The sequence below is a fragment of the Typopeltis vanoorti genome, chromosome 24, assembly GCF_054136105.1.
Source record: "Typopeltis vanoorti isolate ZY-2024b chromosome 24, IOZ_Tvanoo_1.0, whole genome shotgun sequence".
In the NCBI taxonomy this organism is placed as follows: domain Eukaryota; kingdom Metazoa; phylum Arthropoda; class Arachnida; order Uropygi; family Thelyphonidae; genus Typopeltis; species Typopeltis vanoorti.
The window spans coordinates 24670584-24690819 of NC_143572.1; the positions used below are offsets into that span (position 1 = coordinate 24670584).

Consider the following 20236-nt stretch of genomic DNA (forward strand, 5'->3'; position numbering starts at 1 on the left):
AAGAATGGTATACTGGATGTATCTATTGTGGATAAGGACAGTCATAATTCATTCTTATATCCATTTTTATATATGTTCTATATTCGGCATGAAACTCTTAGATTTTCTATCTTTTGAGTTTCTTATTCGGCTAAGAAATAATGTTGGATTCAATATCCACTTAATTTGAATAAACATTCTTATATCAGTGTATATTATCTCTAGACCTCCATGGAATGGCCAGTTTTGTTGCAGAAAGTCAATATCATACCTCAGTATGAATTATTTCAATAGTGGCACTCACCTCATCCACTACCCTAGGTGCAAAGAATCTACTCACTCCCATGTTCACAGTATCCTTAGTTTTCAGAGATGATTATTCTCATGTTCTCCCATCTCCTGTTCTGGCTTTATCTTCCCTATTTCCATCTCATAAATTCCTCTTTATCAACTTCAGTTTCAATTATATTTGCCTAGCTCTGCAAACCATATTACCCCAATCCATCCTCATATTCAATATACCACAGTCCAGATACAATCTTATACTCACATCTAAAACCCATTCATTTACTATCTCCTGGATAATTAAGAAACTAGTGCCACACATAGTAATTTCATTAAGATATGATCAATACTTTATAAACATAATTACATTCTTATCCTGAGTTGCAATATCCTTTTCAATATGATAGCAATCATCTCATCTCTCTAGCTTTCAACTGTTGAAACGCATCTAAACTTTACAATTAACTCTAGATTTCCGGCTTCCTCTGCCTCCAGGAAGACAGTTCCAACAATGTAGTACACTGCACTCCATTTCTGGTGAAAGTGCAAAACTCCATACTTTGCAACCCTAAGCTGATATCCCCATTCATCTACCAACACAGCACTAGAATATTCAAATCTCAATTTTCTTAGTTCCATAAAAATAAGTTCATTTTTGAATATGGCCACATCGAAAAATTCAGTGCAGCGTGGTCATGATTAGGCATTAATCACACATATATATTAAATAATATTAAATTCGTATTTATATAAATATTTTATTTGTTTTTAAAAATTTTAACTACAGCACTTCATATTATTATGAAATAAAATGTCACTTATTTACTTCTATTTAAATTCCAAAATTTCATTACAAAAAATATTTTGTAAACATACAAAAAAATAATCCAGCTTTTTGTCAGCTCCTTCACAGTGCAGTTGATAAAATGATGTATGAAACCTTCGGTTAGCAAGGACTTGAGTTCACTGATGTTAGGCTTTTTGTAGATGTTTTCAATAGTAAGTTAGCCAGTTTCAAATAGAGGCAACAGGATATTCCCCCCCCCTAGAAACTTTGGTTTTAACCCCCCATGAAACAGATAACCTGGCTAGAGAACACTGTTAATTAAATTAAAAACACATCATACATCTGTGGCTTCTATGCAGTGCATCCGGGGACTCAATGATGTTGCCAACTAGCGCATAAATATTTTTGATGTGTATCACACATATTATGAAATGAAACACTTCCATTCGCATAAAATAACTGATTCATGTTTTCCCATTTCCTCTTGGATACTTTCTTTTTCATTACTTTATATTTTGATACTTTTAGGTCTGAAAGGGCATATGGTTCATTTTCTTTGCATTGTAGAAAATGATAAAGCAATCATAAATGTCCAGAAATAGCATATAGAACAGTTACATGAAAATTCGCTGGAGGTGTCCTCTGTTTATAGTCATGCCTACAAACACTTTTGGGGAGTAACAGTATACATATTAAAATATAGTGCCTTTGTAGATTCCTATTTTATTTTACCAATCCTAAACAACCTCTCCAACACTACTATTATCCATGAAACACAAACTGGTTGATTTTGGATTCCCCATTATGTAATGGCAACATTTTCCACTCCTCAAGGATGCACTTACACTCTCTCGGCTGTCGTTACTGTTCAAGCAACATTGAAAGTGTTATATTAATATAGTGCTCCCATAAATGAGATGATGTTCGGTCTATAGTGCATCAGTACTGTGGATAAGCAGAAAGTTGACCAATAAAGAATCTTGTTAACGTTGCATTTGAAGATCTGTAGACTGCATTCTTTAGGAAATACACAAGAGAAGTATACTGTTCCAAGATGCAGTAGAGAGTGATTGATGAAGGGGAAGAAAAATTTATTCTGCAAATTTGAAATTGAACTGTGAAGTGATGCTGAACAGCTGTTGCATGTGTAATAGATTTAGAGTAGAATTGGGGGAGGGAAGTTATTTACCATTGACAATCCTTATGAACGGTGATCATGGAAATATTTGTAGAAGGAACATAAACTGAAATAGTGAATTAGCAACAGATAGATCATTAATCAATTCAACTCCTTTCTTCTGTACTGAGTCAAATATATTTAGGAAGCTCTTAGAGGTAGCACTCCAAATATGAAAAATAGTAATTAATGGTTGCACGGATTTGTGATATAGAGTTAACAGTTGTTTAAAGTAGCATAACAACTAATAAAGACAGGATTTTGAAATTAATTAGGTCATCAGAACCTTATTAAAGAATGTTTGAAGATCAAATTTTAGGGGTGTAGAATTATTTTGAAGGTTCTGTTGATTTGCAGTGCAAGGTTTATCCATATGCCTTTGTGCCAAACATGATCAAATGCCTTAGAGATATCAAGAGCAACCACTTTGAGTCCCAAAACTTTTCCATGGCATTTGTCTAAAAGTGGATGATATACATAAAGATTCCTTTATGTCCGAATAAAGTGACAAAACTCATACTGGCAATCATTTATCATGTGAAAGGTTCCAGGAAGTGTACAAGCTAACTTATTTCTAAATTACTTTAGAAAGAACCAAAATGAGAAAAGCTGGACAGCAATTTGATGGGAAAGATTTGTTGAGCTTCTTAGGAATGAATTGAATATGGGCTAATTTTCAAGTTACAGTATAGACAGCAATGAAATAGGAGAATAGTAACACGGCTGAAATCAACTTTGGATCTCAAACCTTCAGAACAATTAGAGGAATGTCACCAAAACAATGACTTTTGTTATCCAGTTCAAAATTATTCTGATCTCTTTCAAAAAAGACATTACTTATTGCATGTTTAGAATTGTAGGAGCATATTAGACACAATGCAAGAACTGAAAAAAAAAAGTAACAAGTCAAGAAATGACTTTTGGCTGGAATGGTTCAAATCCAATCTTGATTGACTGCACTGTGATACAATCAGAAGGGAACTCTTATAAAGAGTTCTGTACATAAAATTATTAATCCTGAAGAAGCCCAAAACACATAACAAATGTCAAGGCTGATATCATTTTGGTCAGTACATAAAAGCCATTTATTGACTGCAGACTGTTTATTTCACAAGAAGGTTATCTGTATCTCATTCTCACAGTCGGAAAATATATATTAGCCAAATGAACACAGATTATATAAACAAGTTTTTATTATTACTGTGATAGTGTTATTCTGTACATTAATGTCAGTAAATCACAGATAATTAAAAAATCTTGTAGTAATCAATTAGTCCTTGAATTGAGATGCAAGAACACACTTTTTGCCAAGTTTCCTGTGGCAGTATGAAATGTGAATCCAGATGAGTAATACATCTCAGTATCACAAATATGTACAACAAATGTCTTCTTCACAAATTCATACAATGTAAAGAAAATTACTACATAAAACACACAGCTAGACAAAATACATATAATTTACATTTTAAATAACAATATGGTTATTTTCTTCAATTTAATACTTCTGAAATACTTTATATTATTTCTCAATTTAAGTTGTGAATTATATAACATATATCATAGAGCCATAGAGAAAATATATGCACTTTTATAAAAAAAAAAAAATTCAGTATATCAACCAAAACCATTTTTCACCTTTTAAAAAAAACAGCATCTGCCCAAACATAATCTTGTATGTATATTTTTAAATGTATTTAAATTAAGATTCAGAACAAGACTTCAATTTGTATATAATTTTCCTTTAAACAATACAGTACACTTTACTATCAAATAAAGTGCATGATATTCAGTTACTGTTATATAATTATGCAAGTTTGATATCAAATTTTGTGAACCAAACTGACGAAATTTTTCCCCACGGGGAAGTAAATTATACTTGACAAGAAATTATATTCTTGTCTTAGCATTTATTTGTATCAATTGTGAGTAAACAAAAGTTTGTATATGAAATATCTTCCCAACTAAGCAACTTCCATAACTTCAATATTCTTTCTCATGTCATGAGTTGTGGAAAGTTAATATTCAATGTAGCTTCAAAGCCTCATCAGTGGGAATCATGGTGACATGCAGTTTTGCTAGTTGAACATGGAATTATCTGCAATCCAGTTAGCTCTCAGACTACTGAAAAGTTAAGGACAATAGTTGAAAGTTTGATGGCAAACTTCATGATCTGGTATATATACCCTTGAGGGAGGTACCAAATATTATAACAGTAAAACTTTAGTTACCATACAAATTCAATCTGCACACATTCAAGGAGAGTTCAGAAGTGCTTATGCACTATACGAGTCTCAATCATTATGATAGGTTAAGCATTCTGAAGGTATGTGAAATTACCATCAAGAAGTACATAATTCCCCCCTTCTCCATAGGATGCTGATATTCTTCTAAAAGGTTTCTTATAGTTATGTAATGTTGTTTTAACACAGGATCCATGACATGGAAATGCTAGATGACTGTTGCATGGTATTCAAACTTGGTTCCCTTTGTTTATGATATGAATGAAATAATACACATTCTGAAATATACATTATCTACATAAACGTATTTACTATAGAAACATGTCATCTCATAATTTCCTGGCACAATTTTTAACTATTGTTTTCCAACTCCTGTAGTTATTTATGCTTAAATAACATCTGACAGCATTTTTCACATCAAACTGTGATAAATAATTACAAATATTAAAAAAAAAAAACATAAACACGATGTTCTTTTTATAGTGAACTGGTGTTAAGCAAGACAAAGGTGTAGTGACTCTCCCACATATAAAACTTGTGCTAACTTGTCAGTCACATATTTTAAATGATCTTCATATCCTTAAAAAAAAATTTTTTTTTTTTCATTCTTAGATCAATGAAATCCACCACACACCAATGAAAGACCCAAGTATGTATGAAATTTATCACACATGGCATTTGCTACATAGGCTGGATTGCTATATAAGGACATCAGAAATTGGGGGGTGGGTCTCAAAGCCAGGATTAATGTTCCGTAATACAAAAAAAAAATAAAAATAAAAATAATGTTATCTGGAGTGAGACAAAAAATGAATACAATGTATGCAACATATGTAGTGAACAGCACATGCATTTTGACAATGCAAAATGAACTAAGCATATTAACAGAAAACTTATCAAAGAGCCACACTTGTTTCCAGACAATGTGGCTCAGCTTTCAATAATAATAAAAAGCATAAGGAAAAAATATAAATTCATTAAGATAATTACTTTTTTTTTATTATTATTTGGTTCTATACATGCAATTTCTTAAAGAGATTAATAATGCTCACTTAATATATATATATATGACCATGGTAGAGAAGAATTCTGCTTTCCTAGTAAAGAACTGTTGGTCTGATTAAAAAAAACCTATATGTTATGATGTGAAAAATACCACACAGAAATTATTTCACAATAACTAACTATGCTTGAACATGGTCTGTTAGGAAATAATCTTATGCTGCATTGATGTGTGTGCATGCATGAAAGTATCTGCTAACATACTTGATTAATAGCAGATATTTCTATATTGCATCATTTCTTTTTATTAAATGTGTCTAACATGACTGCTCTCTTGATATGCTATTATTTATTTAAAATTATTTAATGAAGGAAAAAAAACATTTAGTGTTATCAGTAACAATACTACCTGGGATATGTACACTTTGCACAGTAAATATAGAGATAAATTAAAGTCATGAGTTATTTTTATAAACTAAGCTTATTGCTAAAGATACATAATTTTAATATATATTAAGATGAATTTCTGACATAACTGTTTTGACGTGCTGAGTGAAAAACGATTGTCATAGTTGTTAGACTTCAAGTTTATTGAATACTATCTCCTATTTTGGTATGCTGTTCTGACAATACTGTTGTTGACTATCCTAAATCTAAGAAACAATAAGCTTTCAAGTAGTTTATTCCAACAGAAAGGACAATGTCATTTACATGGCATTGTCTGCTATCTGGTATCCAGATCAATGGTCTGATGATCACTTATCAAAAATTAAACTAATAGTAATAAGTAAACTAAACAGATTAAATTTTAAAAAATTAAACTACTAATAAAAATTAAACAATAATTGTATACTGTAGCGTGTATTGTAGAAGAGCATGAAATGTTCTTCTGCAACTTCAGCACATCATTTATCATTCAAGTAGTATAGTATCTGTAATTCAGATATAATCAGCTTTGAGTTTCAGTAAATTTTGATGCAAAACTGGAATTTGTGTGTGTGACTTGCAACATCTTGGTTACCATCTGAGTGAAATGAGTAAACAAAGTAAATTAATCTTTTTAATGAAAAAATAAATGTTGGGAAAGATGCAATATTGTCAAGTGTGTGTGGGGGGGGAATCAACACCATGGCTCAACTCTGAAGAAAAGAAGCAGAAAGCACTACATGTTCTATAAACTATGTTACATACAGTCCCATGATTCAACAGAACTGTCTATAGTGTAGTGGTTTGCTCAGAAATCTTAGAAATGCTATGATTAGAATATTAAAAAAATATTCAGAAACAAAACACATCAAAAAATTAATTTACATTGCAGAAAACTTAAGCAAATCAGCAAGAGGGCATTTATGAATACTGCTAAAATCCTTTCACTACCAAAAAGAGAAAAACTGCTCTCTTGAAACATTTAAAAGTGAAAAAAAAAAAAAAACCATTCACTCACAGTTGAAACAGGAAGGTTTTAAGGTTATTTTCTTTTTTGTCAACATACTTATGTGAAAGAGGATTTTGAATGACTAGTGAAACAAACATGAAACACTGAAGTTGTATGAACATACAACTTCACTGGTAAGACCTAATAAAACTCACTCTTGAGTAGATGAACTCTGTTCAAATATGTATGCTTACAATTCCCATTAAATATGAGTTATAGCATACCTTACATGTTTTAGAATAAAACTGATACCCTTACTGCTAAAATGCCAAAACAGCATACAGGCAGTTCCTGACTAATGCAAATTATTGTACAAGAGTAGAAAAACTATGAATTATAAAAATTTTATTTAATCTGCTTGTTATTCGCATGCCATCTAACAGTGGTCTTCTGCAAGGTTTTCCTCAGTCTCTTTCAGAGATATGCTATATAATATTAGTATTTGCATGGATCATGTTTCTTAAAAGTCCAAAGAGAAACAGATGTCCCATTATCCTGTTATTGAGATTTATGAAAAGAAATAAGCCACTGTTCAGTCCCTTTTGATAATTTCATGAGAAAGGTTGAATGGACTAATTAAGCATAAAAAAATTAATTTTCTCATATTATCTAGATTGTATTATATTACTTTAATTAATAATTGCATATTAAAATTCAATTCATGTGTGAATTCTGTGACTGAAACTAACAAAAATAACCTTTAAAACATGTTAATGCACTATCATACACCTACTATAAATAGGTAAGCAATAATGTGATTAATGGGTGAAGGGATTATCTCTGACATGTAAAATTTGAGTTATACAGAGTTTGCAGAGCATAACTTTTATATAAATCAGGGACTGCCTGTATACATTTTTTATTTTTTTATTATTGAGAAAATTGTCATCGAATGTTCCATCTAAAATAATACCTTTTAGCTGTTCTACAATATTAAAGGTTGAGAAAAAACACTAAGAGCATGATTCATTATTACAGAATGTAACTAATCTTTATTGCTAGTAGCTATGATATATATAAACATATATCCTAATGTTGAGGAAATGGCAAAAAAAATGGATATGCCATGTTTTCCTTAACAATGCAAATGGATATCAGTGCAATTTGCAAGAAAATGTCAAATTACCAAACAGTTATAGGGAAGTGTTCCACAATTATTTTTATACATCAGATATTTTACTCAAGTCTGATAAAATGAGAACATTACAGTAATAAAACAGCTGAATGTCACTGGATTATGATTGGATTCAAGAATAAGACAATTCCCATACTAGAATAAAATAAAAGTAATAATTCTTTGTAGATTTATTTATTTTTAGGTATATACGTTATATACAATTCAAAAAAGAAAGATGTATGGAATATCCCATTTTGATGAAACAGATGGTTATGTGGTAACAGTTCCTTTAAAGAAATCAATTTAGCAAGGAGCTATATTTATTTTTCAAAACACGCTGACACAGGCAGAACAAAACACAGGAGAGTCAGAGAAAGCAACTGGAACAGATATGATAAAAACTTATTTTATGAAACAAAGAAGCTGAATACACTGCAATAAAAACTAATTATAACTTGCACTGTAACTACTAAAGTTATTGTTTTTCAACAGTAAATTTAAGGAACTGAAATGAAATTTAAAATGTTTTCAATATCTTCATTACATGAAATGCACAGTATTTTAGACTAATAAAGAAAAACTAAAAGGAAAAAAACACCAAAGAATCTGATCATGATAAATGGAATGGGAAACAACTCTTATTTTAAATTCATTATATCATATGGACATAATTGATAAACAATCTGTAATGCCAACACCCCATTTATTTTCTGCCTTAAGTGGAATGAATAAGTCAGGTCAGAGCAATGCATCTTGTGTCTAAATGAATTGTTTGTAAATTTATATAAACAGTTATCCACATTTAAAAAATTTTTCATCCTAAGTACTTATTTTATTTAGCTAAATTGAAAAAAGTTGCTAATTATTACCAACATTATATCACCGTAATGAGTATTAACAGTTAATAATAAAAAAACAATATTAATTAAAAATAACTCTTTACTTTGTGTTCCCCTCTGCCCCCAACAGATCTCCACCTCCAAATTGACATCCCCTAAGGACAATGATCTAAACATCAGTCCACCAATGCTGGATGTTTACAATTTTACTTTTCTTTTTACTTAATTTCTCCTCCTGGATAAAAATTCTGAGAAGTCACTCATACAATACATTTCTATTGAGGCACATGATTGTCTTTTTAGAATAGTCTTTCTTGAGTCATAGAATGAGAAAAAAATCCTATCACTTGCAATTAATCATTTGTTTTTATGTTGATTAATAAAATTTATACGTTATTAAAATTTACCATTTTAAATTAAAATGGCAACAACATTGCAACTGTAGCAAATTAAAACAAAACAGTAAAACAACAAAGAAAAACTAAGACTAAGGCAAGTAAATTGCATGTGTTTTTGACTGACGCATGCAAATTGAAAAACCTGAAATTCCAAGAGGAAAACCCTTGCCACATCTGTATGGGTCTGACTAATTCACCATTAAATGAAAGCCCAACATTATAATAAAGTTTTTTTTGTGACAAAGAGACTATAAGAAGCTGTTTATATGTATATTTAGATATGCACATCCTAGGGCAATGTGCCCTAGGATGTGCATATTTGCATATCTTAGGACACTATGAAACTGTAACAATATAATTTCTTATCAGATATAACCAAATTAGTTTTCTACACATTTGAGTTAAATATACAGTAATTGAGATAAGTCGGTTTTAATTATAATTAACAATATTGCTGCCAGGTAAGGATAAAGTGTTGTGTATGTATTCCCTGTTGCAAAATAACTGCTGAATGTTTCAATACTAGTTAAATTATAATAGGGAAGAAAAGAACAATTTCTTCTGTACTGATTCACCAAACACAACACTTTATCCTTACCTGAACAGCAGAAGTCATATTTCTCATATATAAATAGCCAAATAAATGCTGTATTACCATATTTTGACTATACCATGAATTTCAAATACTTTCTTATTGGGTTGAGAATTGTATAGTATAACTGACAAATTGTAATCATGATTTCATTCCACATTTGCCCAGATGGATTAAATATAATTTTTTGTCAATTATAATACGCTATCCATGCAAGTAAGAAAGTATCTGAAATCTCAAGCCTATATAGAAAAAAATATGGCAATATGCCATTTTGCTACTTGTGAGAAATGTGATTCTCCAGAATCTCCACTAGCTTCAAATTATGAGAGATCTCAGTAAAGCTCAAAAGTGGTCTGTGAAGAGACAGACTCATTTTGTAATGAATTCAAGTGCTCTAATTAATGTGAATAGCTAGCCGTGGGAGATACTGTCTATAAAACCTGTATGTGCTTTCTTATATTAGGATAAAATATGGATGAAAACAAGAGCATAATTTCTTATCAAGTATAATGTACTATCAATATCCAGCGAAAAACAACATCTAGCATTTTCATCAAATACACAGTGGTAGGCCTGTTAGGATGAGGAACTAAGCAATAATCCTTATTTCAAAGACAGATTTTTTGATTATAATTTGGACTTGATGAAACATCATAAATGTCAACATCCTATTTAAAGGAAAAAAGTACTTAATGATTTCATTTAAGTCCTTAACATTTAGCTTTAAGGAAAGCTGGCCAAATAGATTCTCAACCAACAGAGTATGGGTGTAAATTCTTAGCATGAATATCTGTGTACATCTTTAGGTGGAAGGCGATTTCTTTTAATCACCTAGTGTGAAATTACCACCCTGCTTAGTAGAGGTCTGAAGTATACGTTTGCACTCTAGAACAAGGTTTGTAGATTATCTAATTTTCAGTCCATGTATTTATCACAGCACAGATGTATTTATAAACAACTTGCATATAAAACAATAAACAAAAATAAAAAAAGGGCAAATGTTCAAAAATAATTATTTAAAGCTTACTCATGTTGATGTTTAGTGGAATAAAACAGATATTAAATTTAGGACTTTGAGTAATATATACAACTAACTAGATTTCAATATCACATATCCAAGCAAAAAATAAGAATCTTGATTGTTATAATAGAAGAAACTCTAGTTGATGCATCCAATAAATTTAAACATATTTATAAACATATACAGGGCTTGAAAAATGCACTTGTCTGCTCATCAGTGATGAGTGTTGAGAATTTTTAGTTGATGAGTATATATAAAAAAAATATGTGTGTATATATATATATATATATATATAAACATAAGTATCAAGTTTAATCATCAGTTTTATTTATGTAATGGTGATTCTGTTTCATGTTGTAAATAGTTTTCTGTATGTTTACTTTACTTACTGCATCTATTATTATTATTACATGATATCTCCAAGGAGCCCATCTAGTGAGGAATGCTTGTCATTACAAACACCAGTTTTGTCGATTATCACTGATTTTGTTGTAATGGAACATGATCAATGAGAGGAATAGGATATGCATGCATCATTTAATCTTCAGAGAGTACACCACAAGGTAGCCAGTTAACTGTGGCATGGCATCCTATAATAGATACACAGTGGATGGCAGTAACTAGCTTCTTTCTTAGCTAGCAATGGAATATTCAGAATCTAACCATTAATTAGTGGATATTAAAACTCGGAAAGTATTTATTTTCTGAAACTATTTCATCATATTGATTCTAACCTAAATGTTTTTTTATTGTTTTTCTCAGTTGCTGCCTTATGATATGGCATTACTGGACCTTTTCATCTGAATGTTTGGAGCTAATCAGAATTTGCAAAGGTACTACTGTAGTTAAGTGTACCTAGGGGTTTATTTTATTGAGATTTTTTATGATACTGAATGTTTATGGTTTATAATGGCAGTGAAGAAACTGTTTGCATTTTTCCATAAAAGCAATTCAAGACATAAGTGTTAAAGCATAAATATAAAATAATAGTGAATAAATGGTCATGTATTATTTATAAGATGCACAAATCCCCTCCCCCCTCTCTATAGGCTGATAAAAACACTAATACATAAGTAGTTAACATATTTGCTTCAACAATGGTAGTTATACATGGTAAAAATTAGCCACGGCAATAACAAAAACTTATAAACTGATCAGATCCAGCATAAACATGCGACTATGATATGACATGATATGACAGACAATTGTGGTAGAGTACACCCAGGTTAGCATCTAACAAGCGAGATATTTGTCTGACTGGCAAGACAGTGCAAAATCTTTCAAGCCCTGATTATATATATGGAAAGTATAGTGTGTGTGTGTGTGTGTAGGGAGGGGGAAACTTAAGAAAAACATGAAATTCCAAGGCTACATTCAGATAATACAAAAGAATGTTGCTGTTTTTTCCCCTTCCCCTGCAATGTCAAAAATTTTATATATTCCACTGATTTAAAAATTTTTGTAATCTGAAGTTTGCAAGCCAGAGATGTTAGACAACTATTTTACCTTCAGCTTTTAAAATTAAATTACTTATTCAGCCACACTGAATCGAGGTTGCTTATAAAAAGAATACTTTTTTCCTACCACAGATTTTTCCATCACAAATTCCTACATTTTGGAAAAGTTTGCAGTAGATATTAATGTGTATTAGTTTTCATCTTAAAAACGAATGACAATTTTAATGCTATTTCTTAATGTCTTATTTGTACTATACATTATAATCTAAGTGGCATCATAAGTTCAAATTCTGAAAGTAATGCAGCTCTAAAACTGCAAGTTTACTCTTTTGTGACAGTTTGTTTACTGATATTGTTGGTAACAATGAACAAACAAAGTGTTTCTCACATCTGCTTCTATGTTGCTCAAATCATTAACAAGAGCAAACATCAAACATGATTTCTCTGTAAGAGAACAGCTCTGCAATAAAGCAGTCTGAAAGGTGAAGTTCAACCGCAACACATTATAATATGTACTATAGTTACATGCAATCAACTATAAATTTGTGCATACAATAAACTTATACAATTATAGGGTAGGATGCAGGATAACAGAAGGGTTTTGTATGTGTATATACATACAAAACATACGAACAAACACAAAGGTGCATCACATCAGCATGTAATAAGGAAAAAACTTTTATGCTCTCAGTGAGAAATGTAAAATTATTAAGATACTATGAATAATTATAATATAAGGTTTAACTTTTTATCAAGCAATTAAATCTGGTAGATAGTACTGAATGCCATTAAATATTTAAATTTTTACTACTTAAAATTCATTTTCTTGCTACTAAATAGTAGTAACTGTAAATCAATTATAATTATAGTGTATATTACAAAAGAATTATCTACTTTCATTTGGAAATAACACAATCACAAATTGCAAATCAAATAATTATGAATAGATATTTTGAAGTACATTAATGTATATGCCTGGCATGTATAATCATTTAAGAAATGAATTTGCATTAAGCAAATGGGTTTAACATGTAAAATATAAACCTCTCTTTTGTTAATGGTTTAGAAATTCCAATGAATTAAGCAATATTCTTAAAGATTTTGAAAATATATAAGCAGTTATGAAGGGGGGGGTACATAAAATATCAAATTTTACAACATTCATAATACTATGAGGGGGAGGGGAGGCTGAAAAGTTTTGATAAACACCTAGAACATGGTTCTACCTCAATTCCTTCATGGTGATCACGACTTTTTTTTAGCACACCTTCGTAAGGAGTGCAATGTAATGTTCAAGAGCAGTTTTAAAACCCAATAATCCCTCAGTTTTCCAATAGCAAGGGGGAAATCAGTTTGCTGGTTGGATAACTGAAAGGCTGATTAAATTTACTATGCACTGTCTCAGAAGTTGGGTGACACACAAACCCATTTCAAGGATCAGTTAATTGAAAATCTAAGGGTTATATAATTGAGAGATCACTGTATTTCCATTTTCGCAATTTAGATCTCTGTAAATTACAGTAATTGACATCACATCTGACTCCTCAGTATCCCATACATACTACAAACTATTCATTTCTGTAAACTGATTTGTATGTAGTATGAGAAAGATATTTGTGGCAAAATATTGTCAATTAGTGCAGTAGTTTACTAAATAATTTAAGAATTACATCACTTTAAATATCTCTATAAATTTCTACAAACCTATTTCTCATTTTATTTACAATCTGAATTGATGGCTATAAAAATAGCCAATAAAAAAGTATACATACACAAATTCCTAATTGTTCATCAAAATAAGAGTTAAAATGCCTTAGACATGTTCTGAAATATAGCTACTGTTGCCAATTAAATTAAACTGACCTCTCAGAATTCTGTAGAAGAAACTGTTTAGAAATTTTCGATTATAAAAGAATAATAAAAAATAAAGTAATTAAAGCACTCATATATGAAAACATTTACGTTAACAAAATGCCTGAATGTTATAATGATTAATGCATTTTGGCACAGCCCCATAAAAAAATTTGTTAAAACATGGCTGGTAACCAAGGAGGTGTCTAGTATAGTTCATTTGATACACTTTGCAGCACTTCTCCACACAAGGCTGGAATCAGGCAAGTGAATTATACATGTTTGAAAGTCACTTCTATAGTTTGCAGCTATTAGCTGCTCTTCAACAGACAAACTAGGAGTGGTAAGCATTTTATTTCTACACTATACAAGACCTCAGTATTATCAGTTGGAAATCTTGGAAGAAGAGAAGGCACGCAGATTATTCAGGGAACCTCCCGCAGCCCGGTATGCTAGAATACCACTAACTGTAGTGATAATATATGCAGGAACCAAGGATGCAACATAGAGTCGCTGAGGATTTAGAAGCGTCTGAAGAAACAGAAATTTAATTTTAATAAATACTCATGAATATCTGAGAAAATAAGCATTTTTCAATAAATACAATATTATAGATATATTGAGGGAGAAAGTATTTTTTTCATATATTATATTCATTCATTGTTAAAAAAAAATATGAACAATTAATTGTAATTATTTCCCAAACTTTGGGAAGTAATTACAATTGGAATCAAATCAATATTCTGCACTCCAGCCAATTTAAATTTGTTTCTTGAAACTTTGAGAAACTTTATGACCATCCAAATCTGAACTGTTCTGATTGCATTACCTATAAAGTTTTAGGAAGTCATCATATTAACTGTTTATATTATTTATTATTATTTGTTTTAAAATAATAAATGAGCTATGTAACACTGTTTGAATTACAATAACTAACCACTATTTCCCTTGAATGCTAACCATGTACTCTTCTGCTTACTCAGCTGTGACTGAGACACAAGTAAACACATGCTACATGATTAATGTTTTAAATGTTATCAAGATTTTCTCTTTTCTTCCTGATGATGATGTCCATGTAACAAGGAAGAAATATATAAGAGATAATAAATTCTATTATTCTCTATATGTGTTAACAATTATTGACAATTTAATGTCTACTACATATTTCTTCAAAATGTCTAGTTGCAAAAGTATTTTTTTTATTCCTTTATTTAATTTTCACTATTTCTGTTTGTAATAGCATGCTTTATATCTTTTGTCACACAGCAATGATGACTAATATATCAGAATTTACACATTTTGGTGTGAACATTAATAAACAGAAGTGAGTAGCTGATCCCTGATATCTCACAGAACATAATATAACCAATAAAGAACTAGCAAAGAGCAAACTTAAAAAATTAAGCATAAGTAAACACATCTGAGAGTGGTGAAAGCTTGTAAATGCTAGCATATTATGGTAAGAATACTTAAGAGGAAGAGTCATTTCTAGTTTTTGTTTACTGTGTTCATATTTGGTTTGCATTTATGATAACTTATAACCTGTTATTCAAAGCATAACATTTTTAAAAACTGTTCTTATTGAGAGTATTGGTTTAACATTGTCCAACCATTTCAACAGCTGATAATGCACTCTGATAACAAATTAATGATATAATTCATTTTTCAATGCAAACAAATTTTAATGAGTTGAAATTCTTCTTTTGATACTGAGAAAACAAATTAACTTAATTGTTAAAATCTTCTGAAATGTTGAATTCCTATTCAACATTTCAGGTTTTGGATGTGTTTTTGGCAAGTGATATGTATTCTTGAGTGCATTCATCTTAATCCACTCAGGACTGCATTCAAGGAGTACATCTAGAATCTACCATTGAAGCTCTTCATACATTTATCCTTGCAAACCACTTTTTCTTATGGTAATTCCATTCACGAGAGTACATTAGTACTACCATGAATTGGCAGAATGGTGAGAAGAAAGAAGAATAAACTTGTTAACATTGGATTTGAAGACCTGTAGATCATTCTTTAGGAAATGCATAACAAGGAAGACTGTTCCAAATGAACATGCATTTTAATAGATTTTTGAAAAGTTGGCAAATTATTGATGCCATTTCAATTAAGCAGTATCCATAAAAATATTTGTATAAAATGCAAACAGCAGAAACTAATGTCTGTGGGAAAGAGCAAGAAGTGATTTAGTCAGAAATGGATGATTAATTGCTCTTTTCTATACTGAGTCAAGTATTTTAAGAGAGCTCTTCAGGTAACCATCACAAATGTGAGAAGAGTATTCAATATTTGGACAAATTTACGATTTATATAGAGTTAATAACTTTTCACAAGTAAAGTAAATGCTTGAAGCAAAAGAGAAAACTTAATTTTTTGTATGCTGAGGATGTAGTTATAATATCCTTATGCTAAGTGAGATTTGAAGTGGTAAGAATAATCTCAAGAAGAGAAATTTTATCTACAGATTTGGATGCCAAGTATGTTTTGAAAGGGGTTCTTTTTTGTGAGAAAAAAAAAATAGAACTGAGTTTTATAACATTAAAATTAACAAGATTATCCCAGAGCCCCATTGAGGAACAGTTTGGAGATCAGAATTTAAGACTGCAGATGTTCTCGAAGATTGGTGAATAAGAAGAGAAATTTCAATTACAGATTTGGATGCCAAGTATGTTTTGAATTTGTCACGTTGTACCAACATTTTCTATATTGGTTAAAAACCCTGATTGATTCAGCCAGAGAGGCATGTGGTGAGGTTGTCTGCAAGGATAGAAAAATCAGAACTCCATGGTGGACACAGGAAGTTAAAGAGGCGTGAAGGAAAAGAAGAAAGCATATCATGTGTAAAACTAGCTAAACAAAAGTCATGGGAGGACTTTGGCAAGAACATAGAAAATAAATATCAAGAAGGTGGTAAGATATTCTGGAGGTTGTTGAAGAAGCTTAGAAGGAGGAAAGAGTGCTGTAAAAGGAGTTAGAGATGATAAAGGTGACATGAAAACAGGAAAAAAAGATATCCTTGAAGTATGGAGTAATTACTTTGAAAAACTGCTAAAAGAAACAAGCAGTGATGATAGCACAGTGGTAAAAAACACTGACCATGCATGCAGTCAGGAATACATATCCATACTTGAAGTAGAAAAAGCCATTAAAGGCTTGAAACGTGGAAAGACAGCAGGAGTAGATGATATTTGACCAGAAATGCTGAAGTATGGTGGTATAAAAGTCTTACAGGGGCTGCACTGCATAGTTCAGAAGGCGTGGAGAGCGGGACAAATTCCCAATGATTGGAGTAGAGCTCACATAGTACCTATATATAAAAAGGGAAACAAAACTGAATGTGAGAATTACAGAGGTATTTCCCTACTGAGTGTTCCTGGCAAGATTTATGCCAGTATACTTGAGAAACGGTTGAGAAGAATCGTGGAAGAAAAGCTTGGTGAAGAACAAGTTGGATTCAGGCCAAATAGAGGCTGTCAGGATCAGATCTTCACTTTATGACAAATAGTCGAGAAAGCATGGGAATATAACAAAGATCTGTATTTAAGTTTTGTCGATTTGGAAAAGGCATATGAAAAGGTGCCAAGAGAGAAGCTATTCAATACGCTACAGTTATATGGTGTCAATGGGGCATTATATCAAGCAATACTTAGTCTTTATTTGAGCTGTAAGTCAGCAGTTAAAATTGAAGGAAGTACAGGAAGATGGTTTAATGTTAAATCTGGTGTGAGACAAGGATGTACATTATCTATATGGATCACATTATGAAGGAAAGTGGTATTAAACATGACATCGAAATTGGAGATGTTAATGTCAGCTCTTTGCTTTATGCGGACGATGTTATACTTCTAAATAAATCCGCTACAAGTTTGCAAGATTCCTTGACTAAATTGAATAACTGTTGTAATAGATATGGTATGAAGGTCAGCATTAAAAAGACAAAGACAATGAAAATAGGCAGAATTGTTGAAAATGTCAAGTATGGGGAACCTGTGGAACAAGTAAAACATTTCAGCTACTTAGGCACACGATTTTTACTGAAGATGGTAAATTAAATATGGAAATAGACAACAGAATCAACAAAGCTGGTATGGTAGGAAGTCAATTGAATAAATTCATATGGAATAAGAGAAAAATTAGTCGGAACACTCAATTAGCTATATACAAGACAGTGTTCAAACCAGTTTTTACTTATGGATCTGAGACCTGGGTCAGAAGTAAAACACTTGACCAAAGACGAGAGACCGCAGATATGAGAGTCCTGAGAAAGATTAGAGGCGTGAATAGATGGCATCAATGGCAATATCATATTATAAACGAAGATATTAGGAAAGCACTTGACATTGTCAGCATCCAGGAATGCGTTAGCAGAGCTAATCTCAGGTGGTATAAGGTCACTTAAACAGAATGGGTGAGGAAAGATTAGCAAAACAAGTGTTCTCTGTCAGGTTGGCAGGAAAACGACACAGAGTAAGACAAAGATATAGGTGGATTGATATGGTACAAAGTGCCTTAGACGATAGAAATATAAGATCTGATAATGTTGGAGTCTTGACAAGTAACAGACTGATTTGGAGGAAAATTGTAGATAGGAAATCATATCCTGTACACCCCTTGAGGGTACATGTCAGGAATTTAATGATGTATGTTTTGAAAGGGGTTCTTTTTTGTGAGGAAAAAAAAAATAGAACTGAATTTTATAACAATAAAATTAACAAGATTATCCCAGAGCCCCATTGAGGAACAGTTTGGAGATCAGAATTTAAGACTGCAGATGTTCTGGAAGATTGGTGATTCAAAGCTTGAGAGCATACTATTGTCAGTAAAACTGAATATTGGATTAAAAGTCAACTCGAAGTCATTGATCTAATAATATATTGTTTTCCATACCAGTCAGCACAAACCAAAATATAAAAGGGGAAGAATGAACATCCCTAAACAAACAAACGTTTGGGTGGTATATAAAAGTTTAGTTAAGATAGGAAAGTAAACACTAAGCTATTTCTGGCAAAGGAGCAGTCCGTTTTTAACAAGTATGCTAGAAAAAAGGTTAAAATTAAATGACATTTTAACTAAAGGATATTAATTTACATAGCTATGTAAAAATTTTGAAGATAAAGATGGTATGATAGGTGTGACCCTTTCATTAAAATGCCATCAGATGTGGATAGCTGAAAACTGTGAGTCAGCTGCATGATTGTTTGTGAAATGAGTTAGGAGTTTGGTTGGTTCAAGAGTATTCAGGAGGTGAGTTAGGTTGGTTTGAGAGTGCAGGGGAGTAATTTATATTGCTTAATTTCTATGGAGACAGTAAATAAGGTGTTTTGTGTTTATGGCAATTGGACAGTTCTTGTTGCATTGCTACTGATTCAGAACACCATAATTTGGGTTCTATCACTGACATAATTTGAAATCAATAATGATGAGCTTTTCGATTTCAGGGGTATGTTTAGATTGTATTGCATGCAACAATATCTCAGTTGTGTGATTTTTGTTGCTGCTGGTATGTTTTTGTGTTTTTTCTTTGTGATAGAAAGTAAATAATCAGGTATAGGAATATTACAATCTCAATAATGCTTAATTAAGCAAGACATAAAGAATGAATGGTAGAACCAATATAACAGTCATTGCATCCTTATGGCATAGAAGCATGTCAGCCCCTGATTTATTGTGGTTCTATGTTTTAGTAAATTTTGTAATTTATTGCTTGTGGCAAAGACAATTATGTAATTTGAATATATCCAAAAATAGCTTAGCTTTTTCTTTCCTTTTAAACAATGTTAGGAGTATCGTGATTTTTTTCAGAAATTTTACACTTTAGTTTCCAATTCAGAAATTAGTTTGTTAAATCCCATCAACCATTTGTACTAATTTTAAAAATAGGCTGCAATCAGATTTCTATACTGAAATCTAAGCACGAAAGTAAGATTCTAGATTTATGCATATTGCTATGATAAACTCTATCCTATTTTTAATTATCAATCTTAACTTCAAAAATAATTAAGTGAATTGAGTCTTCAAACTTCTATATGCAAAAATAAAAA

At 31.2% G+C, this 20236-nt stretch overlaps 1 protein-coding gene across 1 annotated transcript in view; it reads right to left on the reverse strand.

Annotated features, from left to right (window-relative positions):
• Positions 1-3403: 3403 nt before the first annotated feature.
• Positions 3404-20236, reverse strand: part of aph-1 (gamma-secretase subunit Aph-1) — a 63336-nt gene continuing 46503 nt past the window's right edge. Inside the window, exon 6 of the mRNA XM_090413986.1 lies at positions 3404-14714. Within this exon, the coding sequence (XP_090270112.1) occupies positions 14568-14714 (147 nt within the window). The 3' untranslated portion in view covers positions 3404-14567. The remainder of the gene's footprint in view (positions 14715-20236) is intronic.